We start from the raw sequence: 27,040 nt of genomic DNA on the forward strand, positions 1-27,040 counted from the left end.
CATGTCAAAGCCTCAGTTTGTCTTTTTTTTCTTGAAAACAGAGGGGGTTGAAAGCAAAGCTGAAAACACATGGCACCTTTCACCTCTATTGGGCAGCCAGGGAGGAGGGGAAGCCTGGGTTTGGAGAGGGTGGGGGAGTTTTGAAACACTTGGTCAGTGTCTGGCAACGGCAGGGTAATTGCTGTAACTGGACAGCAAAGCATGGCATATATTGTGTGTGTGTGTGTGTGTGTGTTCTTACACCTGGGAAAATTACAAGTTTTAACAACCTGGATCGGTTTTCTTTATATTGCCATCATTCCTAGCAGTTGTGATCGCATTTCATTAACTTTTTTCATCAAAGACAAAAGGATGCGACACTGCTTGACAGTTTTATGTCACAGACCGTGGGGCATCACAAACAAAAGTCATCAGACAACAATAAAGTTTTGCTTTAAAACTGGCTTGTGTGAGACGTTTTGTCTACTGTCTTTATGGCCTCGTTTTTCTACAGTGAGTCAGATGTTTTCTGAAAGATAAGATGACCAGAACTTTAGCAATAAGGTGTGTGTAAAAAAGGGGGGGAAAGCCTTATACTGTTAAACGACTTGATGGTGGTGCTAGATGAAAAGTCAAGGGGTTGCCGAAAGTTATTACAATTCATCCAGAGGGGGAACGTGAATATCTTTACAAAATACCATGGCAATCCATCTAATAGTTTCAGAACATTTCACCCAAAACCCAACTTGTCAACCTCATTGTAGCCCTAGAGGAAAAGTAAAGGGGTCACCAAAATCATTAGAATGCATCCTCTTGGGGGAATGAACGTCTGCACATAATGGCATGGCAATCCATCCACTTGTCAGGATATTCAAGTCTGGACTGACTAATGAAATTAAGAAAACTTAAAGGAAAGTAAAAAAACAAATCTAAAAACGTGGACGATTTTTCTTTGAAGGTAAAACAAAAATTAGACAAATGAGATCAAGACATCTGAAACTAAGCCAAACTTAAAAAGTCAAGTCAAATCAGGATAAGGTTCTGATAAACATTTGTTTTGAGAAGAGATTATTATTATCACGCTCATCATTATTTTACCAGTTGTCTCCAAAGCCCCATGCTGATACTATGAACCCAATGCTGCCGTAACAGTAATCTGATTGTACAGAAAGTTACAGTACTGCACTTTAAAAGGCTAAATAGATAGGTTTAAATGATGCATGTGTGTTCTTGTCTATTTGTGTCAGTGCAGACCTTAAACCAGGTTTCTCTGACGTCAAGATAGTTTGAAAGTAAGGAGGACGGGGGGGTTGACTGGAGGAAGGGACTGCAGGAAAGGAGGGAGGGGGAGGAGGGACTGTGGACTGAGATGCCCTCGATCTCCCAGGGGGCAAATCTCTGGAAATGGTTCCGTAGTTCAGAGAAAGTAAGGCAAAAGAGAGGGAGAAATAAACAGTGCAAAAGAACAGGGAACAGTGAGGGCAGGAAACTGCCTGTGACCTACTGGACAAACAAGCTGGTTTGCAGTCAAACTGGATTAAGAGGTTGAGCTGGGCAAAAAAAGGGTGATGATTTTGCAATGTGAGCTCATCCATTTTGAAGGGGGGCTGAATTTAGAGTCCTCATGTGGAAGTGTCTTGTGTATTTTGTGTGTGCGTATGTGCGTGGGTGCGCATGTGAACGCTCTGCAAGTCAATATTTGTCTGCTTTGCCACGTCCCTAGACATCCCATTCGGCGCAACAGACCGTAAAGCTGTCAAATGCGACCTGAATATTCTGTCTTCATCGGTTTCCTCCTTTTTCTCTCCCTCCCTCTTCCGCTTGCTTTCTCACTTCCCTTTGATTTATTTTTTTTCTTCCTCTCCGTCGATAACAATATCATCGGGAGCAAACACGTTCCTGTGCTTTTGATGGCTTGTCTCACACACACACACACACACACACACACACACACACACACACAGAGAAAGGCAAGATTATGCCCTCTTATCTACGGCGTTTGCACCATACAGTGTTTTCTGCTTGTGAGTCTGTGTGTGACTGACATTTGTGGGAACGAGCACGTCTTTTATAGTCACTGCAACATCTACATAATACATCATCTATGTTCCATGTGGCGATACTTTGTGTTTACTCAGTACACTTTGATTGTAATTGTCCTGTGAGTTTTTTTAAAGTTTTTTTTACTAAAGTCACATTACAGCTAACTGTCTCATTTTGTCCCATCCGTTTCTTGTTAATATTATTTATATCAACATCTCTGTGAGCTAAGATAAATCAAGGCCCAATCAGTTGTGTTCCTCACATGGTGGCCATCTTGAAAGAAATTCTATCCTATTAGCAAACACATTCAAAAAAGCTAGCTAGCCAATGAATGTGGTTGTGGTGGTTATAATTTGAAAGCCTGGATAATTACATTCCTGGTGGACCTACTGCCGACAGGGTTATGACCAGTTTAATATCACTTCAGTTTTGCAGCAAACCATGAAGTCTGACTTTTTTTAATTCCATACATTCCGAATTAACCCAATAACAAATAAATAAATACATTGCATTGGTTACAGACAACTGAAAAGCAGTCTTCTATGTTAGACTTTTCAGTTAATGTCTTCATGTGCCAACAGAAAACTCCTGACACACATTCTGCTCTTTTATGAAATAAGTATTGTTATGATGGTTTTTATTACACAGCAGTCGTTTTAAAAACTGTTTCCTGTGGCAAAATATATTTTGAGAACTCTGTCGTGATTGTGTCAGATGTTGAGCTCAGCCAACTCCTGCATGTTGCCATCTGTCACATGCTTCCTGCTACACATACAGATTTATATCAGATTAAAAAAAAAAAAAAGCATTCGCATAACTATTTCTTCGTATTGAAACCTGGTTTGAATGACTTCAGGTGGTTGACCCCATTTCATCCCTAAATGGAAACCCTCTCAATTATGTGTGCTGCAGGACCTGTGTACAAATGTGCCTGTAGTCCTCTTGACTTATTGCAAACTCATGTTTGTGTGTGAGTGTGTTTTATTATTGTGAGGCAACCTGGCGCGGGCCCAGTCTTTTCTGAGCCTTGATAAAACGTGCTGGGAGCATGGCGGTACACTCCTACTCCACTACAGGGTACAGGCAGTACCACGGCCTGTCCTCTCCAATTGGCAGTCTCTGTGCTGCTGTACCACTGATAAGCGGCTGGTGTAAATAAAACTGTACAGCACGTCTCGTAATAACGCTGAAGGTAGAGCGAGGCAGGAGCGAGAGAGGGCGTGTGGTGTCTGTGCTCATTGTTCTGACAGCATACTGCGTCTGTATGTGTTCCCGCGGATGTGTGTGTGTGTGTGTGTGTGTACTTGTGTACTTGTGTACTTGTTTTGCAATTTGTATGTGAACCAGATTGAGTTTAAGATTCTGGGAATAAAGATGTTTTTGATACTTTGAATTTCATTTTTACTTCGCTGTTTAGGGTGAGGATTGAGGACACTATCTAGTGGAGACAGTGGATGTTATTTGTCATAGTTATAAGAATGATGAATGAAAGTCCTCGCAAGTGGAGGAAAACCGTGTGTGTGTGTGTGTGTGTGTGTGTGTGTGTGTGTGTGTGTGTGTGTGTGTGTGTGTGTGTGTGTGTGTGTGTGCGCGCGTGCGTGTGTGTGTGTGTGTGTGTGTGTGTGTGTGTGTGTGTGTGTGTGTGCGCGTGCGAGTGTGTGTGTTTATGGATTTTTGCTGTTTTTTGGTACTGAAAGTACTATTACGTAAGCCATGTATGTAGGCTCAGCAAACAGCCAGGCTATGTTTTTGTTGGTGACTGCGCTTGTCTGCCTCCCTCCCTCTGTCACACACACACACACACACACACACTCTCACTCTCTAATCTTTCTGTCTGGCTTTCTCGCTCTCTCTCCTGCCTTGTTTCTATTGTAAAATCCATTGAGTGTGATATTGGTTGGCTATTGACAAATACACTGTAATTAGCCTTTTTAATTTCCCATTTAGCCTTGCTGACTCCTGAACCACTTCCTGCAGAAACATGTGCACGTACAGTAAACTGTGTCCTGCCCTGCAAGAACTGAGGCTGCACAGGAATTAGAGTGGAAACAAATCTGAGCTGAAGCTTTCTCATGTCAACTTAACCATCACGTGTTACTTTATTTGCAAAAATCACCCAGCCAATCAAAAAAGCCTCTGTGACTAATCTTTTAATGTTTGACCTAACTCATGTTGTTGTGAAATGATATGACTTTTGCAGGTCAGTGTGACCTATGCATATTAGAGAATGAAGCTGTCCTTGACTAAAGAAATTTGCAGTCGTCTAACACTCATTATTTTGTCGACTAATTAATCATTTGATTTAATCGACAGATGTGTAAAACTCAATTCCTCCAGGAATCACCACTTTAAATCTGTGTTTTCCAGAGATTTGCTCATAAATATTTTGGAAGCAAGTTGCTAAGTTAAAATGAAAAAGCATAAAAAATTACTTACAGACTAAAGAAATCAAAAAACAACCGATTAGTTGACTAATCGACTAAGAGGAGGCAGCCCTGTACGAGATAATGTGTGACTTTGGACAGGTTTCTAAGACCGATTTAAACCCCGACAGCGATTTCCACTCTATAGTTTTCTTTTTAAACACTGTTGAGTAGACACCTTGCCCAAATTGACAATTTCAGTTTCCCTTTCGACCATTTTAATTGTGAAATCTAGACACATGGCAATCCTTTTAGGCAGAATACAAATATGTTAGCCCAATATAAAAGATCTTCAGTCAATTTTTTTCAGTGCTGACTAGCCACTGCAGCCAGAGACGCACACTGTGACAGTTTATGAACAAGCTTCAGTCAAGACAAAGAGAACAAATCTTTTAAGCACTTAGTTGATACCAAACTTTGACACAAGGCACAGCTTTACTAGCTCTAACTAGATGCTATTGATTTATATACCAGCAAAACAGATTCTCATCAAATGGGGCTGATACGTTTTGGTATAAGAAAGAGCATGTAAATTCCAAAGGTTTATTACAGTATAGTCATAAAAGGCAGCTGGCATGTTATTCATACTCACCAGAGCTGTGTGTTTAACATGCCGGGGATTTTTTTTTTTTGTTACATGTGGTGGGCTGTCCAGAGTTGAGTTTGGCATTTTATGTATTACAGCGAGCGGATTCTCTTGTAACAGTGGAGTTCTGTTGTTAAACCTCTCCCAAATGTGGAAGCTACTGAAGGAAAGTTTTTTTTTTAATGTAATGGATGTTAAACCGTGTCATGCCATTTCATGCAAGCGGACATGTGAGACCATTTTGACAAATGTTTTCATGACTATATTGCAGAAGACAGAAGGTCTTAGCATGACTTTGCTGATTTCCTTTAAAATTGCATATTCACTCATTTAAAAAAAAAATGTAACACTACTTTATGTCAATAACATGTTAAGCTGGCAAACGCGTGTGCTGCAATGGGAAGACCAAGGAATTCCTCAAATTATGAAATGACCATCAGTGGTTAAAAAAGAAACACTGTTTTTTCCTTATCTCCCATGCAGTTGAGGTGTTTGAAGTGTCTCGTGTCAACATGGTGTCCTACTTTTGGTGTGTCGCTATCAGCAAAGACAGGCTCTCTAGCTCTTATGTTTAATTCTGCGATTGTCTTTGATAAAAGATTCTGTTTAGACTGCGATCCCCAAGGGGGGGACATCTGTTGCAAACTTAGCATATATGCTCTACCTGTGAAGAAAGTAGGTTGGAACAACAAGTGTCAAGACTGAGTGAGGGCCTACTGTCACAAAAAATATTTAGTCTTCCACAGGAGGCAGAGAAAAGCAGGGCACCCCAAACAAACAGGGCCTTTCTTTGTCTCTGACAGATTCTTTTGAATGAGGAGAGCTTCTGAATGGTGGCATTATGAGATCACATAGCTGTGCTGAGGGATGCGAGTGTGTGTGTGTGTGTGTGTGTGTGTGCGTGTTTGTGTGTGTGTGTGTGTGTGTGTGTGTGTGTGTGTGTTGTTGCATTCAAATGCACTAATAACACCCACAAACCCCCAAATGGGGATTGAGGTTAGTGTTTTTACCCTTGAAACGATGGTTTGCGTTTTCACATTCAGATCCCATGCACGCGTGTATTGAGTGTAACAGAAAATAGGACAATGCACCATTGCACACCACATTATTTGGGCAAATGGGAGAACGAGCACTTAGTATGTCAGGGGAAATTACAGACAAGAGAGTGCACCATCTCTTCCTTGTGAGGCCTGCTCAGTGGGCTAATCCACAATCCTCATCTCGTCTATGTGGTGAAATGTTGCCAGGGCTGGGGAAACCCCACAGTAGATAACTTTAAGTGAAATGCTCTTGAATAAAGCCAAGGAAGCGGTGAGAGTACCAGTGGACTAGACCCAACAGTAATCACAGGCACTGTTTACAACAGAGTAGCAAAGTGATTTACAAGTTGAACCAGAGATGGGGACCCATGTCCCATTGGAACAGACCGACTCAAGCTGTTTTTTTCTGAAATAACGACATTAACGTGACCTACACACGAATCAATAGATTAAATAACGTGACCATTTCATGAACTGCCACGAGACAGGGCTGGGTTAATCAAAGAAACCGTGATTACGTAAAAAAAATTGACAATTAGGGGATTATGTATTGATTGTTACAGGCCTAACTAGCATTAACAGAAACAGTAATCTATACAGAACTAAAATCCGTGCAGCCCACTGAGACGTTTGTGCTTCTAAAAAGTTAACAATGTGGCACCATATGAAGGAAGGTTTTCTTTATCAGGGGGATGCAGGGCCTGTAAAGACAGAACACGTTTACAGTGCATACACTGCGGTTATACTGCTTTTTGCTGCCAGGCTTTGCAGGAAGTTTGCTTGATTGGCAGAGAGCCCTCTTGCTTGTTCTCTATTATGGCCCTTTATGAAATAACTGAGCCACCTTGCAACAATAGTTGAGTAATATTTCAGAGAGGGAAGCGAAAAGGGAAGCAGCTTCAGTGGCATGTGGCACCTGATCATCACCCCATCCCCATATCCCAAAACACATGCGCGCACACACACACACACACACACAAACACACACACACACACACACACACACACACACACACACACTAACTTAGCATGGGTTGTGCAACTTTTATAATGTCAGCTAAGTGATGAATATTTGGCAATGTGACAAAGGACTCCCTACTAATAGAGTTGACTGGGAAAGTTTACCATTTGGCGTATCCTTTTTTTGTTTCTCTTTGTTTTTTTCATTGTTTTTTTTTCATTTTCTGGTGGTTAGTTTTTATTCTCTTCCCATTAACCATCTTCATTCATTCATGTGTTTCCTTATGAGCAGCACAAGGATGCCAAAATGTAATTTTAACAGTTTGTTTTGAGCAAAGGATAATCTATTTCAGTGTTGAAATTGAGTTCGTTTGGATTCTGCAGCATAATTTTGAATAAGCCCCTGATTAGAGTGTATGTTTTTTTGTTTTTTTTTCCCAGACAAATTATTATTTACAATGCATGTGACATGAGTTCCAGCTGATGTCAAGTGTGTGTGTCCTCTGCGCCGGTTACCCCATCTTTTCTAACTAACAAGTTCACCCTTTTGCGATCATAGGGGCCTCAAGATTTATTGCTTTAATTTGGCAGTGAACACGGCTGATGGCGGCTGTTACCAAGTGTAGGGCCCCCTGTTAGTACTTAGCTGGCTGACTGGAGTGACGGGCATCTGGCTGGGTGGCTGCCTGGCTGTGTGTGTACCCTCGGTTCCTCCCACCTTTGCCCCACAGTGACCTCACACAACTTAATTCTCCTTGAAGCAAGGCACCATGCAGGCATTTCCTGACAATTTATGTCCTTGTGCCACAAGCAGGGGCATGCCCTGCACTAAAACCCTATCCCAGGCCCATATAGCACACGCGCCTTGGCCCCCCAGAAGACTGGTTATAGTGTTGCACCACTGTCTGTAAGGCAGAGTCATTACTTGCGGTAGCCATGCTAGTGTTAAGCTGATTTACTACAAATTACCTATATTTTACAATACTGCAAACCATAGCTGTAAATGTGTTTTTCTGACCTTCTGACTGCTATTGGGGTCCGTTTGTTGTGGTTTTTTAACCAGATTAGAGCCGAATGAATGCTCTTTTCCAGGAACACTTAGCATTTCACACACAGACACACACACACACACACACACACACACACACACACACACCTGGAAGCTGCCCAGTGCAATCACAGTTTGATCCCAAGGCCACTAAGGAGCCCTCTAGGGACAGCCGTGGGTTAAGTACCCTGCTCAGGGGCATTTCAGTAGTGAAGTAAGGGAAATAGCAAATTGAAACTCACTTGTCATGCAACTTCTTACTTTTAACTTAGTATTTTCACTTTCAATTATGTGCACATTGATTCCCACAGATTATAGAACTTAATTTAACTCAGTTAGTACCTGCACAAAATCCCATTTTACATGTAAGAAACTTCATGTTTTGGAAATGGTCAGCAGTAATGTAAGTATGCACATGTGCATGTAGTAGATGGTATAAAACACAATATTGGCCTTTTTTAAGAATATTATGTTGGAGGTTCAAAAACGAATGTGTAGAAAGCACTGATATTAATCTATGGGTAGCACATGATGGAGTGGGTTTGCACTTGAATGGTCATAAAATTGCCCCTGCAAGGGCAATCAATGAGCTTGAATCAATATGATGGAAGAAATCCAATGCAGTTTAGCAGGGCAACCACAGCAGGTTAAAAAAAATAAGAATTACAGTTGATCCAACCATGATGAATCTTGGAGTCAAAGACGCAACAGAGGGACTATGTGATTAATGCAAATTAAGGGCATCACTGGGTGTGTCGGGGGATTCTGTCTACATCTCTACTACATGCCTTGTTCTCTAAAGGTTAAGCGGCTGCTTTTGCCAGCTAATTCGGCCATATGCTCATCTGTGCATTTGACACTGTCGTGCCATACGCTCACACTACAAATTATGCCTTTTAAATATGCAGCCAATTAAAAAGGATATTGCATAAAAGGACCGGATCAGTCTACTTGGTGCAAAGTTGTTGAATGGAAATAAATCTTGTTATTTCGCAGACGAATCTACCATATGCTGGTTTTAGTCATGCTCACTTGTGCAGCCTACCGTCTTTTGCCTAACTTGTTTCATAAGCACTCCACTGGCAGGCACACTCTGTCATGTATGGTCTGTGTCATTTCTGCTTTTGGTAGGGCTTATTACAGTACAGGCCGTTCCCTAATGTCACTGCGGTTGCAAAACCACACAAGCCATCTCTCCCCAACTTTTTTTTTTCTGTCATCTAAGAATTGGCTTCCTGTTTTCATTGTGTTCTCCTCTCTCTCTGGAGGTGTCGTAACCCAGGAGGATGTGCCAACAACAAACCAAGGTCTGGGCGGGAGAGATCGCTCTGTGCTTGCAATGGGAACAGACGCTTACACCCACACACATGCACGCCTGGTTTGCACACACACAATATCCAGATGTTAACTGTGTGTGTGTGTGTGTGTGTGTGTGTGTGTGTGTGTGTGTGTGTGTGTGTGTGTGTGTGTGTGTGTGTTTTCGCCGTGCGTGCGTGCGTGCGTGCGTGCGTGCGTGCGTGAGTCTCTTTTATGTGTGATGTGTATGGCATGTACAGTGCTCATTTCCAAGCCATAAAAAGACGTTTGCCTGGGCCTGATCTGATGTGCCCTTCAACAGCACCTTGTATGTGTGCATGCCAGGCTGCTGTCTGTCCTTTTTGTCGTACAAGGTACACATTCATAAACTATAGGTGAACATGGCCTTCCAGACCATAGCCCAGTGGCAATATGCAAGCAGAGAGTGTGATACAGCAAAAGTGGATGAGTACTCAATAACTTTATGGCTTTGAGTCAATGGCAGGAACGCATCAGTCATGCATACTAAGCTGATGCAATTTGTGCACAGACTAAATGAATTACAGTATGTATAACATAAAATACATTAAATGTGTATTTGCTTGCAGAATAGAGCTGGAGAACAATGTGCTTATACATACTTAGTGAATGTGTCACACAAACTAAATGATGCACTCTATGATTATTCCTTTTAGACATTCTTTTGGCAAATTAGCCTACATCAAGCATGTATGGGCAAGAAGATGGCACCTTCTGCCACTATTTGCATATTCATATTATTATATTTGGAGCGGAACAGTCTGAAGGCAGATCATTTAACTCAACAAATTATAAAGCGGTTGTAGGCTAAATTACATATTACAATACAACCAATTAAGGCAATCAAAAAATGAAAAAGGTAAAATCTAAATTCTGAAATTCAAACGATCAAATAATGAAAACATGAGCCGATACTGGCAGACTAGGACTGTATCAGACTGCACAACGAGCAATTTTAGAAAAGTAAAGTTGTCAGTGCTCTCTGGGGGAAAAACTACTTTCTGTACTGACATGTCTTGTTACTTATCAGCCAACATTTATGCAGCATATCTGCAATAAGCTCATTTTATCATTGATATATTGTTTATCAGTGTCAAAGATTCACTGCTGTTTTTTTTGGAGCTACTGTATCTAAAGGTCCCCAAATCCAGACACTTCATCCTTTGCAAGACATTTTGGAATATGGGTTCCCTGCTGAGTGTTTTATCCTTGCATTTTTAAACCTAAACTAGATCAATGCAAGGGATTTTCTTTTTTTAAATTACATCTATCTTCTCTTCACCTTGACTTTAAGATGCCTCGTTTTCTCTCCATTTCATACAATCTTTTTTAAATGTGGTATATGAGTGTGATTGTTAATAAGTGTCCTCGCTCTTTTCTTTTGTTGTTGTGCAGCTGGTGAGAAGGCCATAGTTTGTGACCAGTGTGGTGCCCAGTTCCAGACAGAGGAATCCCTGGAGGCTCATCGGCAGATCCACACTGGTATGAACACACACACACAGCCAGACATATCATCGTGACACCAGAGACATAAACAAAAAGATATGAGCTCCCCTGCTACCTCTACATCTTTGCATTGGTTGAATTTGCAGATTGGTTTCATTTTGTGGGAAAGGCATATATTTTGGAAAAGACAGATAGCATTGAAAACGTTTAAATACTGTAATAAGATGCAATCCAAACATTGAGATCACTCCCAATCTGGCTCATTCAGCCCTCTCTGGCTAAATGGAGCCATGGATAGACAGACAGATAGATCCCATCATCTTGGATTAGTCCCACTCGCCCTAAATCAAGACAGACCCAACAGTAATCAACAAACCCGGGAAAACTTGGCAGGTCGATGTTGTTTATCAGTGCTCAGCTATGAAGATGGGAAGATGAGGACGATCTAGGTGCCAAGATGTAAATAGGAAGAAGTAAATCCCCCTTCAGCAGATGTGTGATGGCCCAGAACAGTTTCACTGCTGGAGATGAACTCTTTAATTTTGGGGGAAAGGATTGTCTCAGATTTTAACCACTTTGCTACCAAGATGGTGTGCTTGGGGCATTCTGTTTGTGTGTTTGTGAGTCCTTTAGTTCCACTTAGTTGTATTTATACTTCTCTGTGGACCAGATGTTGACTGTAGATCCAACATTTTGGACAATGACTCCAGATTAAGAATAAATATACCCCGTTACGAGCTGCCTCTCAGTTAGATACTACGTGCTGCCATAATAATGAAGGATGGAGATAGTATTAGATAATATTGCCCTGTAATTTAAAATGCTACAGATATGGAAGAGCCATTAGCAGATGTAAACAGGTCATATAATTACCACATTTAAAAGGCTCCAGTCTTCCTTCAGCAAACATTATTACATCATCTACATCTATTACATTTTACAATACCATGAGCAAAATTGGGAATTTTGCTATAAGGGTGGTGCTAGAGTAAAGGCCACAGGATCTGCAAATTCAATAGCATTCATCATCTGGTGAGCATGACATTTCCACAGCAAGTTTATGGCAATGTGCAATGTGATAGTGATATTTAGCACACACAGTTTAGGACACTGGAGAGTTGGAAAGTCTATGTACAAAATGCAAACAGTTCATCCACTGGAGAGCATGAATGTTGTTGATCAGGTTTATGGCCCATCTGCCCAGCAGATTTTGGCCTGTAATGGGCATCAGAGGAAATGTCAGGGATCTGACATCCACATTGCCATCTTTTAGCCCCAGCATGTCAAAGAAAGTGACATGAAAGAAAAGTCCTGTGAATGCACATTGAAGCCCAAAACCGATCCCCAAAATAGCCACACATGATGATTATTATCATCTTGAGTTTTGTCCTTCATCTGAAGCCGTGACCCTTAGGCTCCCAGGAGCAGCTCTCATTGGGCTTCCTTTGCATTTACTCAACACCAAGACACCCCCTCCCCCCAAACACACACACTGCTCCTTGACATATGAGAGGGAATGTTGGGGTGGTGTGTATGGGGGTTACTCCTGAGGGGCAGGCCCTGAGCCAATCAGCCCCATGCCGGTAAAGATGGGTTAAATGAGGCTAATGATCCAGCAGCCATAACAGCGGAAAGAAGCACTCTAAATATAGTCATTCCAGTCTGAAACCAATGTTAGGGTTAGGGGAGGGGGGGGGGGGGGGGGGGGGGGGGGGGATTGGCGCGGCAGCCAGGGCCAGACGTGTCTTCCTGCCAGACAACTGGCGCAGCAGTAATAGTATAGTAATCATCCATGTGTTGAACCCCTCTGAGGATCAGAGTGTGAAAAATTGAATCCGTTAAAATATGACAGGGCAGTTTCACTGCACCATATGATTCTTAGTTTCAGTGTCTCCATCTCTCTGCACTTTAGAGCTACTGTACTCTTATATTATGACATCTCTGGGCCTGGATTTGAGCACTTGACATTGTACCCCCACCCACCCACTGTGATAGCATGCTTCTCATTTTCAATATTGCACTCACTGATTGCTGTCACTACTGTGACTCTCAAAATCAATAGTGAGCTGAACGTTGACAGCATTTAGCTGGTTGGTCTGTTTCCAGCAGGGGAGTGACTGATGAGAGGAGAGTGAGAGAGGTAAACAAACAACTCCCTTTACGGCTCTTACTTTGACTTTGTGGGGACTTAATATGAACTGGTTGAAATTTGATGGAGTACGTCGTCAGAATATGAAGTGGAACACGCACCATCAAAAGTGCTGTTCTGGTTTGACTGTAGGAGTCTATTTGTATCCTTTCAGTTGATTTCCCACCTGATGGGCCAATCTCTCCAGCTATTTATTTTATAATTTATTTAAAATACATCAAAGTCCAACAGGTCCAAAAGAAATCTGAAAATTATTCACGCTCCCAAGAGGCTGAACTCTTTGTTTTCGCACACTATTCTTCTGGCGCTATGATTTTTTCCCACATTTCATGATCCTAAGGGGACCAACCGTTTAGATTTTATTGACCTAATGGACTTCCCTCCAATATATTCCCTTTACATCCTAGCATAGTTTACATTTTGAATCCCTTAAGCTCTAAGAATAGTTAAATTGTTTCAGATGTTCATTCGGCCCAACACTTGTTACCAATGGGGTTTATAAATGAGGCATCCTCAGATAGCAGTCATGCTATCTGGGTTTTAGACTTTTATTCTATTTTACTTTGTATATGGCCTCCATCATATGTCAAGAAAATGCAAATAATGATGTCTCAGAATATACAGGGACAGACAAAACATGAGAAAATCCATCCGATACAAAAGCAGATCCACTGGACAGTACTCTGTTAAATCTGTTTGAGCTAGAAAGCTTAACAAACAGGGATTTATTTATACAGAAATGTCTGTGTGTACAGTACCCAAGATGCAAAACATCAGAGAGGGCGGTGGTGGGAGCATGGGGTTACTGTTGGCCATCAAAGCCAGATTTGATCTCTGCCTGCCTCTTGGCATCCTTTCAGCCCTTGGCTAATGTTCTCTGATGACAATATTTGGCCTCTGAATCTGTGTTTATGGCTGCTTTGAATGGGAACTATTGTGGCGTATCCTCGGTTGTCCCGATCAGCTGCAGTCTGACTTAACTTCTGCCTTTTTCCTCAGTTTGTCTGTCCGCTCTTGCTTTATAAAAAAGGAGTGCCCTTGGTACAGTATATCACACACCTCACCTCTGTTGCTCAACTCTCTTCATACTGTAGGTGTGGGGGGGGGCACACATCATGTGGCGGTTTTTACAAACTGAACTAGTGCAAATACACATGCATAAACACCGACTGCAAACTATTCCCTTTTTCGGAAGTCTGTCTGCCATTTAAAGTTGTTGCCCATTTACAACTGTATCTCTGGTTACAGCCACACTCCTACTTTTTAATTTTAAAACGGAAACGATTTCCGTCCTTATAAATGTTTTAGCTATGTTACAGAACTAATCCCGTCCATACCAACATGCCATTCCCGTAACCAGGCACGCGTGTGCCGGTGGAAACACGGTGTAAGGCTGATAATGACACTGGACAAGGGAACTGTCACAAATCACTCGAATGATAGATTGTATCTTGCGCGTAAAGCCAATAGTAGCATTGTGAAATTAAAAATTTAACAACAAGGTTAGAATCCGCAATGGGTTGCTGCATTATTGTTTTCAAATGTCTCCGTTTAAGCAGCTCGAAAATGCCAGAGTCGTGGGAATGCTATAAGTAAATGTAGCAAAACGAGTAGTAGTGTGGATGTAGCCTCTTATGTCCTCCAATTGCTATGCAATGTATGCGCTTAGACTTGGACTCTGTTTTAAGGCCGAGCTTTTGCACTGTTGCCAGCCTTCCAGGCGAACACATATAAAGACAGAAAAACATGTAATACTTAATACATACTTATAAGGAGGATTTCTTGGTGGATACTTCCATTTCATCATGTGTTTTACTGGCAGGAATACTGATATGGGCCTACTCCAAACTGCAATATCTGCTATTCAAAAACAGCAGATAAAATCATCACATTAACAGTAGCCCTGATTCAAAACTGCTGTACTAAGTGCCATGGCCTGGGTGGTTATCTGCATTATTCCGGCATTCATCAAATTTGTTACAGGACCAATGTTGAGGTTGAAAACACCTCTACTGCAGACTAATTGTAATTGTTTCTTTTCATTGTATCAGTTGAGCAACATTGTTCCTTTCAAAGAGATTTTCTGTTCAGCAGGGTTTTTTCCAATGCCGACATGGGCGTCGGAAGTAGCCGTTGAATTTTGTAACATTGACTTTCAATTTATGGGGCAGAAAAAGAGGGTTTTTATCTATTAATGAGACAATAAAGTGCTTTAACACATAATGTGAACTCTGCCTTTGACAGAACCAGTAAAATTTAAGTAGCTCGTTATTGTTTAATATGGACAGTCATTGCATTTGTAATTCACTTATTGCATTCTCTATTATAAATTTTGGGACGTTTGGTTAGTGGACACCAAGTTACTCAAACAGAAATCAATATTTCTGGCAGAAAAGCCGTAGTTGTCCAGTGCTGCTGTACACTGTGACATTTCCTCTTTGTAATGTCAGCTGCAGACTGTTTCCAACAGTGTTTCAATGTGGATTTTGTCCCACACCATAATGTCATATTGGGAAGCAGTTGTGCTCATTGTAACACACTCACCTCCAACGTGTCATTTTCAGTTTGCATTTCCAGTAAAGCCTCTACCCGTCAGGCTGTAGGCTACAAGACACTGAGCTTTGAGTGCAGCTTTTTGATTTTTCCTCATTCTGCCTTCATCTCTAAACTTCTGCCAGCTATCTTCATCTCTTTTTTTTCTCATTATATTGTGTTGGTCCCGGCCATAATTTATAGCCCTTGTATTTTATTGGTAAAGCCCACCACACTCCTATCCCACATGATTAAACTGTGGCTTGGTGCAGAAAAGCAAAAGGTCAGAATATGTTTACAGAGAAAGTGGCTCCCAAACACAAAAGTTAGTAATGAATTGAAGTTAAATTACTTTCTTTTGCTTAGTTTTTTAGTCTCTCTGTGGATTCAACAAAAATGAAGATTTTACTACAAGTGATTTATGCATTTTACAGGCTCTGCAGGCTCTGTAACTGTCGATTTGAACCATAGATTCACAAGTGCCCACTTTGTAATTTCCACTGAAATCTGCACATTCATCCGTCGAACTAAGGCCACATTTAGCACAAGCAGTTGTCTGTTATTCAACATGAGCTGTAGAGGAGCAGCAGGAACGACATGGACTGCATCTACCATATGACCTGTGTAGAAATGAGTTCGGAAGAATTTGTTGTCCGTCTGTTGGTGTTCCTGTTTATACATGAATCATCTCCATATACACACACACACACACACACACACACACGCACACAGTAATGCCAGAGTAAATCCACATATAATAGGAGAGGGAAGGCTGCTCCCTAACTCTGTTCTCTTTCTTTCTTTCTTTCTTTCTTTCTTTCTTTATCTCGCTCCATCCTTGTTTAAAGTCTTGTAATACAGGGAAAATATGCAAACCATGGAGTGGCAATAGTGGGTTTAGCCAGTGGGAACACAGCGTGATTCCAGCAGGCCTCCGCCGCAGAGTATCACTTTCTTTTCTCAAGCCAGAAATAGTTTGGCTGGAGAGAGAGCGACAGAAAAAGAGGGAGAACAGGAGGACGGACAGAAAAAGTGAAAGTGAAAGAGGAGAGGGGGTGAAAAGGAGTACATCAAGGTTATGAGAGTCAGATAATAATAAAAAATAGTCTCTTTTTAGTCACATTATTTCTTTTCTTTCTCGTCTTTTTCTTCCTTGTAGATTGTTCGCTGGTGGGTTTGCAATCAGTTAGCCCAAATACAAACAGACACACAAAGCACACACACACACACACACACACATACATGCTCACAGGCCAGTCATGTCACTCAAGCAAATTAGGCCAATGGCAGCGCTACACAGGGGTCACGTCAAAAGTGCCGATTGTCTCAATCACATTAGTCCAGCACTGGCATCTGTTTAGCATTTAGTTAATTGTGATGTTATTAAGTTGTCAGTGAGCATTAGGGTGGCGATAAGCAAAGCAAATATTCTTCCAGCACGGGCAGGCTGTGCTACACAAGTGTTGTTCATACCCACACACACACACACACACACACAAGAACCTACAATCCCCTGGACACTGCAAGTGTGAATGGGTTTCCATGTTTTAGAGGCATTCAAGCTCAGTCTAACTCGTCTTTAAAGGCCAGATGTGCATTAGCATTATGACTTTTGATCACAACATGTTAGCATGTTGAGCTTCATGGCGGTGTCATCTGGTGAGCCAAAACACTTATTAGCACCAGGCTTGTCGTTATTTCACCATCCCACTCATAATTAATCAAGCTGTCCACGTCGGAGGCAGATTATTTGTGTGTGTGTGTGTGTGTGTGTGTTTGTGTGTGTGTGTGTGTGTGTGTCTGTGTTTGTTCTTGTGCCGGGCTGGACAGAGAACATTCTGGGTCACATTGGGTATCGGGTACGATGTTCACCTTGCCATGCCATCTCTGAGACGTACAGAGACATGCAGAGGTTAGCGTTGTCTTCTGTTCACATCAAAGAGAAAGGCAAAACACTACAGAGTACATATTTATTGCTCTGTGTTCAATTTAGATCACACTCAACCCTTCATGAGGGTATGAATAGTATTTTGTTTGTTTTACACTTAAAAAATATGAAAACATCTTTATATGATAGGGGAAAAAATCTTCACGACGGCAATTCCAGAAGGTGGTTTCTGTCCAGAATATCTATTCAGTGTGGAAATGTTGGTAAGATGATTATGTCAAATCCCACGGATCCTTTACCTCTGTCTCCAGAAACAAATAGCTCTTTCTTTCCTTCTCCCTCTGTCTCCCCCCTCCTTGACACTCACTCTCACTCACCTTCCAAAATAAAAAGAGCACAAGTGGTCAGAGACACTATCGGTGGCTAAATTAAATCAAGCGGCACTAGCTACACTACAGTCACTTCTCTTGCTACTAACCCTCCTCCCTATCCCTCAGCAGACAAATTTTTCCCCAGATAAGATCTAAATGAGTTTTTCCAGGCAGAAAAAGGTCCTGCGTTTGGCTGATGGATACCATGCACGGCTTCGCTGTGACCAAACACCCTGTAGAAATTATCCACCACGGCTATAAGTGTTATGCACACCGGCCAATGTGAATAGGGGATGTGTGGTTTGTGTGTAAATGAGATAAAATGTGTGAATGAGAGTTGGCACTGCTACGTTGCCCCGCACCCAGCTTTATTCATTGAGAAATACCCAAATGGGCCTCTGCACTGCAGAGCCTCAGTGCCGAGGCTTAGTGTCATGGTGGGCACAGTCACATTGATGCATCGCCACAGGAAACCAAGGGACAACAGCATGTCAGGGAGGGAGGTAGTGTTCTTATAAGGGGGAAATAGGTGGGTGGGATCCAGTAGCAAATTGGGATGTCCACAGTGGTGCAACAGTCTTGCTGCGGGAGAATCCCCACATGGATGGATCATTGTAAACCAGGGACAGCAGCCACACATCCAGAGAGACCAATAAAATGATGTGGTCTGGGCACTGGGTGGAGTAGGAGGGGGGGAGGGGGGGATTATAGACTCCCAGAGGGCTCTGCGATTCACGGGCCATAAAATGGAAGTCAGCAGGACACACTGCAAATCTGGCCAGCCAATATCCACCATCCCTGTCCTCCCTGCTTCGACCCTGAGGATGTGTCTCAGCCGTACGTTACACAATGCCGCCCCGGCGAGCACGTCCCGTTGTCAGACAATCTCAAATCCTTGGATGCCGCTATTCTCCCCCCGTTATATTTGCATGTCAGCTGCTGTGGCTTTGTTTAAGAGCTGCTTGGTTTAAAAAAAAAAAGACAAAAAAGGGGAGATAGATAAGGAAAGAGACAGAACGGTGGAAATCTACGATGGCTTTTGCCATCCAGGGAATTGTACAAAAAATAAAAAGGCGCTTTTGTCAGGAGGTTCCCTACTTTCAGATATCCCATCGCATTTTAACCTTGGTCAGGCGAGGACTTTGTATATAAAAGGATTCGCCCAAGAGAGTGAAAGAGAGAAAGAGATGTGGAACACTGGCCCCACGTCAACAATAGCTGGGGTTCTTTTGTCCATGGTGTTATTTGAAGTAAATCTCCCTCTGTAATTAGATTGGAGCTGTTTGTGGACATCTTAGGAGAGTGCGTCAGTGTTAAAACAGCAACGCGCGAGGGCCCTTTTAATTTACAGTGCAAATACCTTTCGATTAGCGTGGCGAGAGAGAAGGGGGAGTAGGGACTGAGAAGGGAGGGACAATAGAGGAGCCTTTCAATCCTTTTCTTTTTGTTGTTGTTGTTTGAGAGCGGGAAGAGGTTCGAGCAGCTCTGCTGTGTTCCTTAATTGTGAAGCAAGGAGATTAGTACGAGTGCTTCCAACCTTTCACCCCCAAACAAAGGAGCCATCAGATCCAGTTGCCTAGTGACACAAGGTTTCACTCCGGCAAAATTTAGCCACTGCCTACACCACTCCAGCTCCGCGTGGAACATCTTAAGAGAAGGAATGAAAATCTCCAGCCTTTGCTCCTTGTGCAACCCTACGCAAAGTATTTCTGTCCCTGTCCGTCTGACAGCACCCGTAATCGCACCGAGCAGCCACGCTAATGAAAATGGCCGTTCATCCTCTCTCCAAGTCTGTCTCTCAGACTCGTATAAAAGTTAATGTACCCGTGACAATGACATTCAGAAGACCGTTTAGCATTGGACAAATGCTGCATTTCTTGGTGGCAAGAGCAGCCAGGCACACAGAAATGTCCTTTTACACTGCGTGCAGCTCAATCAAAGGGCACTTAGCAGTGTCATATTGATTATAGGAGCTTAACCCTCGTCAATCTTTAATGGGTCATTTTGGCAGCCTTCCCGTAGATGGCTTCAATGGATAGAACTGTCTCAACAGGAAGAAAGGGGTTCAAGTCAGTGCTGGCTACTTTTAACATGACAGTCATAGATATGTGCTCATCAGAAGGAGACAGGCGTGCGTGTGCGTGTGCGTGTGTGTGTGTGTGTGTGTGTGTGTGTGTTTGTGTGTGTGTGTGTGTGTGTGTGTGTGTGTGTGTGCAAGTGTGTGTATGTGCGTGCGTGCATGTGTGTAGAACTGTCTCAACAGGAAGAAAGGGGTTTAAGTCAGTGCTGGTCAATTTTTACAGCCATAGATATATGCTCATCAGAGGGAGACAGCTGTGTGGTTTGTGTGTGTGTGTCAGGGTGCGTGTGTGTGTTGTCAGGACTGACAAAACAAGCACAGCTCCTGGACTATCCCAATTATGAAAATGACATGTAGACCTAATTAATTATCGTTCCATTAGAATGGGATTTTGGCTCCCAGTCGATGAGCTGACTTCATCTCTCTATAAAGGAAATGAACTACTTACCAGCCGCACTAAGAAAACAGCTTAGATCGCTTTACACACACCAACAAAGAGGATTTAATATAATGTTAGAATTCTAGGTTGTGTGTTGCCCAATGCTTTTAAAACCCTCCACAGCAGCCCATATGTATGGACTAATAGATGCTACATTACAGTTAGAGTTAAATGGAAATGTCCACGCTGGTGGAACTTAATTGTAATTTGGGTTTTGTTCCAGTTTTTTATTTCAGGAAAACCCAGTGGAACATCTTGTTCTTTATACATGGTACTAAGCCATTTACTAGATTTACAGTATATTAAACTTCTACCTGAAAGGTCAGGAGTTTTGCATGCAGAGAGTAAGCAGTAATACAAATAGCATGGGCTTTACATTACCGCTTGCTTCAGTGTTCACTCTTCAGTGTTCAGTATTGTCAAAATGATCTTCAGGTGTCATGTTTAACTCAGATTGTCAACCCTGACGTGCTTAACCTGCTATCTATTTATATCCAGCTGTAGTGTTTTTTACAAACGTTCTAATAGCACACAATGACACAATGAGATAGTATCCTTCCTGACTATTCCCTAACATAACCCCCAGGGTAGAAGAGTGATGACATTTCTCGGCTGTGGAGGAGTGAAGTCTCTCACCTGAAATGGCCCGGCTGAGTTTGACACTTGTCGAGCTGCTGTACTTTTAAGACAGGGAGGAGTAAAACAGAGAGCAGTCATTGAGTGGAGTTTGTCTTGGAGGTGGCCTGCTAGGACAATCCTCCAAAAAGAAACTCAAGTGGGACCCATTACACCTCAGCGAGGGCAGACTCTTATCAGTTAATAGCAGGTTTTCCCCTGAGAGCAGATTGTTTTGATAGATGGCACCTGGTCAAGGCCCAGCAACCAGCCACAAAAAATAAAACTCTAGTGTATGCAAGATAAGCTCGGCGAATACACAAGCATCCTACCAATTTGTACATGAATGATGGAGTAAAAGAACACTGATGTGTCTCGTGTTTTCTGACTGAGTCGCTGAACTTTCTTATTTCCTTTCTTGGTTCATTATTTGCTCGTAGTAACGGTGAGTCATGTGCGTGTTTGCTCAGGTGTGGAGTTATTCAGCAGTTCACCTGATTAGACAGCATACTTTGCTACAAATTACACATTTTATTTGCTTTGTTTCAAGACACTGCTGTGACCTGACATCAGCATCCAGTGTTTGCTTTTTATCTTAGTTTTTAGTCCCATATTACAGAAAGAATGATCTTTGCAGTGCTATTTGGACCATTCTTGCTTGTATATGCCATAATAATAGTTGAAGAATGAGTTAATGTGCTTCATATTGTCTGAAAGCTGCTGCAATGACACACTGTTTTTCCAGTAGCAACGGGAAATTCAGGTTCAGCTGAAAGATGTAATTTACAATTCAGCTTACTGATGTAACAAAACACAAGTGGCTGCTAAACTGGCACTTAGACACATTTAAATATCAAAGTTAATCTAATTACAGTAGCCAGAGAGAGAGAAATTACGTACTGCATGATGTGTTAGTAGCCAGTGCTTTATATCAGTTTAGAGCTCACAGGTCATTTATTAGGAATATCCTAAACTGGTTTCACAAGATCCATGACTCTTATCTAACAGAAAAGCCTTTGTTTACATTAGCGCGTTTACATGCAGTTTAAAAACCTGCATGTAAAAAAAGTCAGTCATCTGGCAAGAACACTTTACTTTCCTACACTGTGACAAGAGTGTGTAAGTGAAACATTAAGTTGTTATATGTGACAAATTTACTGGCTGGAATAATACAATTTTTACATAAGTCAAGCAGAAGAAAAAGCCTGTTGTGCATTGACAGAGCGCCACTTACTGTACCGGAGGTAGATTTACTCAGTTATTCTTCCCCTTCTTACCCCGCTCATGTATTCTGGGAGAACTGGAACAACCCAGTAATTCACTAACCGGGTTACGGCTGTGCATGTAAACGCACTGATTGTGACTAAAAGAATGCTGTAGGACAGAAAGCCAGAATTGCAATTTAGATTTTTTAATTACTGGAATGATGATGCGAGTCCTGTTGTGGAATCAGTATATGCTCCATGAGGTGTGTCAGTTTTGCTATCATTTCTTCTGAACAGCATAATGAGAATCTTGGCTGAAGCACGTAATGAAAAGAAGGGCAAAAGAAGCTGTGTGTCAGTCGTGCATATTTAAGGTTGAAATGCAGTCACAAGTTTTGTAAAAGCACAGACTTATTTAAGAGCATTATAGCACCTGATTCTTCCCATGCAGTCACTGACCCTTGTGCACCTTTGCTTGTTGTCTTTGCTGCCCTTCGTTGCTGCTCACCTAACTCTAATATGTTAATATTCTCTTGGAAATTACCTTAGCTTTTAATTATGCAAGCTAATATGCCAAAAAGTCTCTGTAGTGTCAGCAACACCCCTAAGTCAGCGACCAGCTGTTCTCTGTACACTGACCTTGACCAATTTTTGAGGCTAAGCAAGCAACTGGTATTACTTCATAAGAAAGTCTTCTGCAAAGCTAAAAAATATAGCGTATAGTGTATAGTATAAGTGCTGGCCAAGCAAAGGCAGTGGAAAAAAATGGGCTTGCTGCATACCAAAAAACATAATGTTATTACTTCATGATAAGTATTATATTTTTTAGCTAGTGGAAATCAATCACACACATAGGAGATACATACTATGTATACAGTATATATTTGAACAGACCCATTTCATGGAAGGTGGGTGTTCTTAACACATCATAATAAGAACATCACATAAAATGGGATTTATTCTCACCTTCTCCTAATTCAAATAGTTTGCACAACCTTTTATCTTCTTGATGCTTTGAACCCTCATATTGTCTTCCCGTCGACCATGCACTTGTTGTCCTCCTGGGTCAAAATGAACCCAGTCTGTTTTAACTCTTTAAAAAGCATAAAGTATGATTACGCAATTTTGTGTTACACTTCACTTTATTCAAACTTATTACCACTCGTTTTTGCACTTCTGCAGTTTTTTGGGGAATTCATGGTCAATGGTCGTGTGATGCTCATTTATGTGAAATGTTATTTTTAGTTTTTTTAAAATAGCAGAAATTATTAATTATTTAATTTAAATCAGAGAAACATTTGTTGATGGATTATCACGTACTTTAACAGTACTGTTTTGAAATCATTTCCGTGTTATTTTTGGGACATTTGTTTGAATTAAACCCGAACTTTTGATTATGGAAACTATTTTTTTTTAAATTGGCCCAAAGACAACATGAGGGTTAGATCTACCAACATTAAGTTAGACTTAGACATCACCAGATTCCTGACTGTGGGCAAACGGGATTAAGGAGGTTGACAGGATGGAACAAGTAGATTTTTTACCGAACTTTACTGAACTATCAGTAAAATAGCAAAGCTTCCTACCAAGGAATGTTTGGGGGAGGGTCCACTGGACTGACTGTGGTGTCCCCTTACAGTCTGCTGACCAGTGGGCTCTGGGAGGTGATTGATTGGGTGGTGCTGGGGCCACCAAGGACCCTTTCTGCAGCTTTAGAGGTTAGGGGTCACCTCCTCTGCAAATCTGCTTCCTTTTGTACAGTTGCAACGCCAGAAGAGCCGTGTCCCATCACCCCATTCCTCGTCTCTCCCCCGTCCCTCCTCCCTCTGGTCTTTACCATGGGAAAATGGGGGAGGCATCAATTGAACCTTTTCTCTCTTTTGCTCCCGTTCTCTCTATCTTCTGAAGTAGATCCTTTAAAAAAAAAACAAATCTTTAGGATTAAATGTAAAGAAGCGCTCAGGGGCCATGCCACCATGCCTTAAAAAAAAAGTTTCCTCTGAATAAAACTAATGATAATGGAGCATGCAAGCTGTTGTAGAAACACTCCTTAATGAATTACTTAAGCAAGCAATTAGCGGTACACTAGCAGCCAGATATCAGCATATCAATGGTTTCGAAATATATGTCAGTCGTAATGATGTCATGTGGCAAATTACTCTTGTAATAAGAATAGATTGATGTGAAACTGCTTGGAGTGACGCATTGATATCATCAAAAAACAAAGCTTATCCTGCACTGTCTGGTGCTTTTGAAAAGTTCTCAAACTAGACTCTAGAAAAATTAAAGTTACATTTTTGTATCCTCATCCCCTACATAATCTCCAAATACCAAACTAAAACCATAACTGATTGGGGGAAGACTTTAAGTTTCCTGGTCATCATTAAACACCAGAGAAGAGCCCTGCAAATGTAATCTTTTGATATATAGTCCGTCCGAAGGGTTTGCAAAGGGATAACATTGCAATTCAGAAAATGTGGCTGGTCCTTGTCCCTCAGGGGCCAAGCCTTTGTGGTCACAGGACCAGGATTACACTTTAACCTCCACCACCAAAAGCAACCAGCTCCCCCAACTCCCCTGGCTAAGGCCTGGGGTCAAGTGAAAGGCCAGCAATCTTAAAAAGGGTAGAAAAGGAGGGAAAAGAAAAAAGACAAAGTCCGTCTTTTAAACATCCCAAAATGCAGCTCTTTGACTCAGTTCTGGTTTTTATTTGGAATCCACCATTGAAGACCGTAGCGTGTGCTTTGTTTCTCACCAACAAGTACATGCGGGTTCTTTGTACATCTCCATTCATATAAATGTAAAGAACTGGGTTTTGTTTGAACTATAAGAAATGCCTTTGAATCAAACTCTAAGAGGAATAGCCTTGGTCTCCAGCAGCAGCTCTGAAACAAACGAATATGGAGACAGGCATGCGTGCAGAAATGGAGCGGAATGCAAATGTAGAAAACCAACCTTTTATCTCTAGTTCATCAAGATATTACATTAGGCAGTCTGACCTGTTTAAAGGTCTTCAAAGGCATCGAATCAGTTCCTAACAGCAAAGAGGAGACAATCACTAAATCTGCTTTGTTAAGCTTTTGATTTGCTTGAAAATTTCAAAAAAAACAAAGTGCACACATCTGAAGATAATGTGAGGGGGATGGGGCAAACCAGTGTCTCTCTCGACACGTATTGTCAGCAAGAGTTGTCCATTGTCGAGCAATCGCTGATGATGTGTGTGTCTCTATTACACTTCTATGTGTTGTCGTGGACAGAAAGTCAAACATTGTTGAGCCTTCCCAATGAAGGATTTGTCATCATCCATCAAAGTCAATGATGCTGCTAGAGTTAATATTTAGAACAAATCAATATTCTACTCAATTGTCAAGCGAATTTGAAGCGTTTCTATCGACTGGTTTGGAGCGAATTAGTCTCGCTTTGCACGACCCTCCTCCATTAAATGCCGATTTATGTTTTATGCACACACCCTTTTAAAAAAAATAAAAAATAAAAAGTAGTCAAAAAATGTCTCCATTTACAAACCTTAGGAAATGGACAGCGGCCGACACAAACACACACGCCTATTAACTTGATAATAAAGCCGTAAAGTAGGCTACTCCTCACAAATGCAAATCGGATTGAACTGACATGGAACAGCGATCAGCTTCGCGGGAAATTAAGAATCAATGGAGCAGGGGACTAACACCGACATAACCAATCACACTAAGACAGACGCTTCACTTAGCACCTACTGCAATGTTTAATTTCAACCGGAACACCCACGGTATCGGCGCCTAGGCCGTCCTCTACTGCTGCCCTGTGGAGGAGGGTCTGGCAAGTCCACACAGCATTCCAGGATGCAAAAGAAACATGCTCTGGTTTTTTGGCAATTCTTTAAACCAATCACATTCACCTTGTGACGCGCCATACCGAGCAACGGTAAACACGTATGCGATCAAAAGTTGTTTTAGTTGTGCAACAGAAACCTCTGATTGGACAGATGGTCTAGCTAGCTGTCTGGATTTACCCTGCAGAGACCTGAGGAGCATGTTACCATAGTCCTCAGAAATTGCCAATTTAAAATGCCAACGCAAAAGAAACCCAATGCAACAGATTGTTACAGAGATAAAAAAGTTGACACAGAGCTGGTTTGAAATCAACAAAGAACCCCCCGTAAATGTTCGCTACATCCAAACTTTTTTTGGCAAAGGCGATTCCATGTCTCATTTGGTGCATCAAGTCTTTTTGGACAAATGCAAAAAAAAACACAGGAAACCTTTGTTGAATTTCCATTTCCGTGCTGCTTTTCTAATGCAATACTTTAAGATACTCACAAAAGTATTTGAATTGACGGCTCATGCCACTGTCCAGGTGTTGTTCTTCTTGGACAAAGTGCAATTATGTCCCTCCCTTTTTTATTCTTTCTTCTTCCTTTCTTTTTTCAGTATTTTTTAGTACGAACAAAATCTTCTTGACATCCATGTAACAGTCTTCTTTACATACTCTTACCGCAAAATCAGTACACAAAGGAAGAAATACTTCAAACTGTTGGTATTCTAGCAGCTGTTTTACTTTGAGTGCCTAACTTACATTATCACAGTAGTGAGGGAAGAATGTAACGTTCACATCAATTCTGTCAACAACACATGATCAGTCTTTCCATATTTGTGCTAATTTAATGGAATTCGATGAGGTTGTGTTGTCTCCACGGACACATCGGGCCATTGTGGCTGCATGGTGCTCAGTCACATGTAGAAAGTTAGAGATGCTGCAGCTCTGTTTCTGCGTGTGTTCTGCCCACCCAAGCGTGTGAGCGGAGGTTGTGTTTGGGGTCTGGTGTGTGTTGCTTCTTGAGCGTGTGTCAGTCGGCTTGTTTGCAGGCCAGATGTGGTGGGAAAGTGATGGGGTCAAGGTGGTAG

General features: G+C 41.7%; 1 protein-coding gene across 2 annotated transcripts in view; it reads left to right on the forward strand.

The window, feature by feature from the left end:
- Window positions 1–27,040, forward strand: part of zbtb16a (zinc finger and BTB domain containing 16a) — a 144,120-nt gene that overhangs the window by 79,598 nt on the left and 37,482 nt on the right. For both annotated transcript variants that reach the window (XM_034889029.1, XM_034889030.1), the window contains exon 4: window positions 10,810–10,896. In XM_034889029.1, the coding sequence (XP_034744920.1) occupies window positions 10,810–10,896 (87 nt within the window). The remainder of the gene's footprint in view (window positions 1–10,809; window positions 10,897–27,040) is intronic.

This window comes from Etheostoma cragini, chromosome 13 (genome assembly GCF_013103735.1).
Source record: "Etheostoma cragini isolate CJK2018 chromosome 13, CSU_Ecrag_1.0, whole genome shotgun sequence".
Taxonomy (NCBI): domain Eukaryota; kingdom Metazoa; phylum Chordata; class Actinopteri; order Perciformes; family Percidae; genus Etheostoma; species Etheostoma cragini.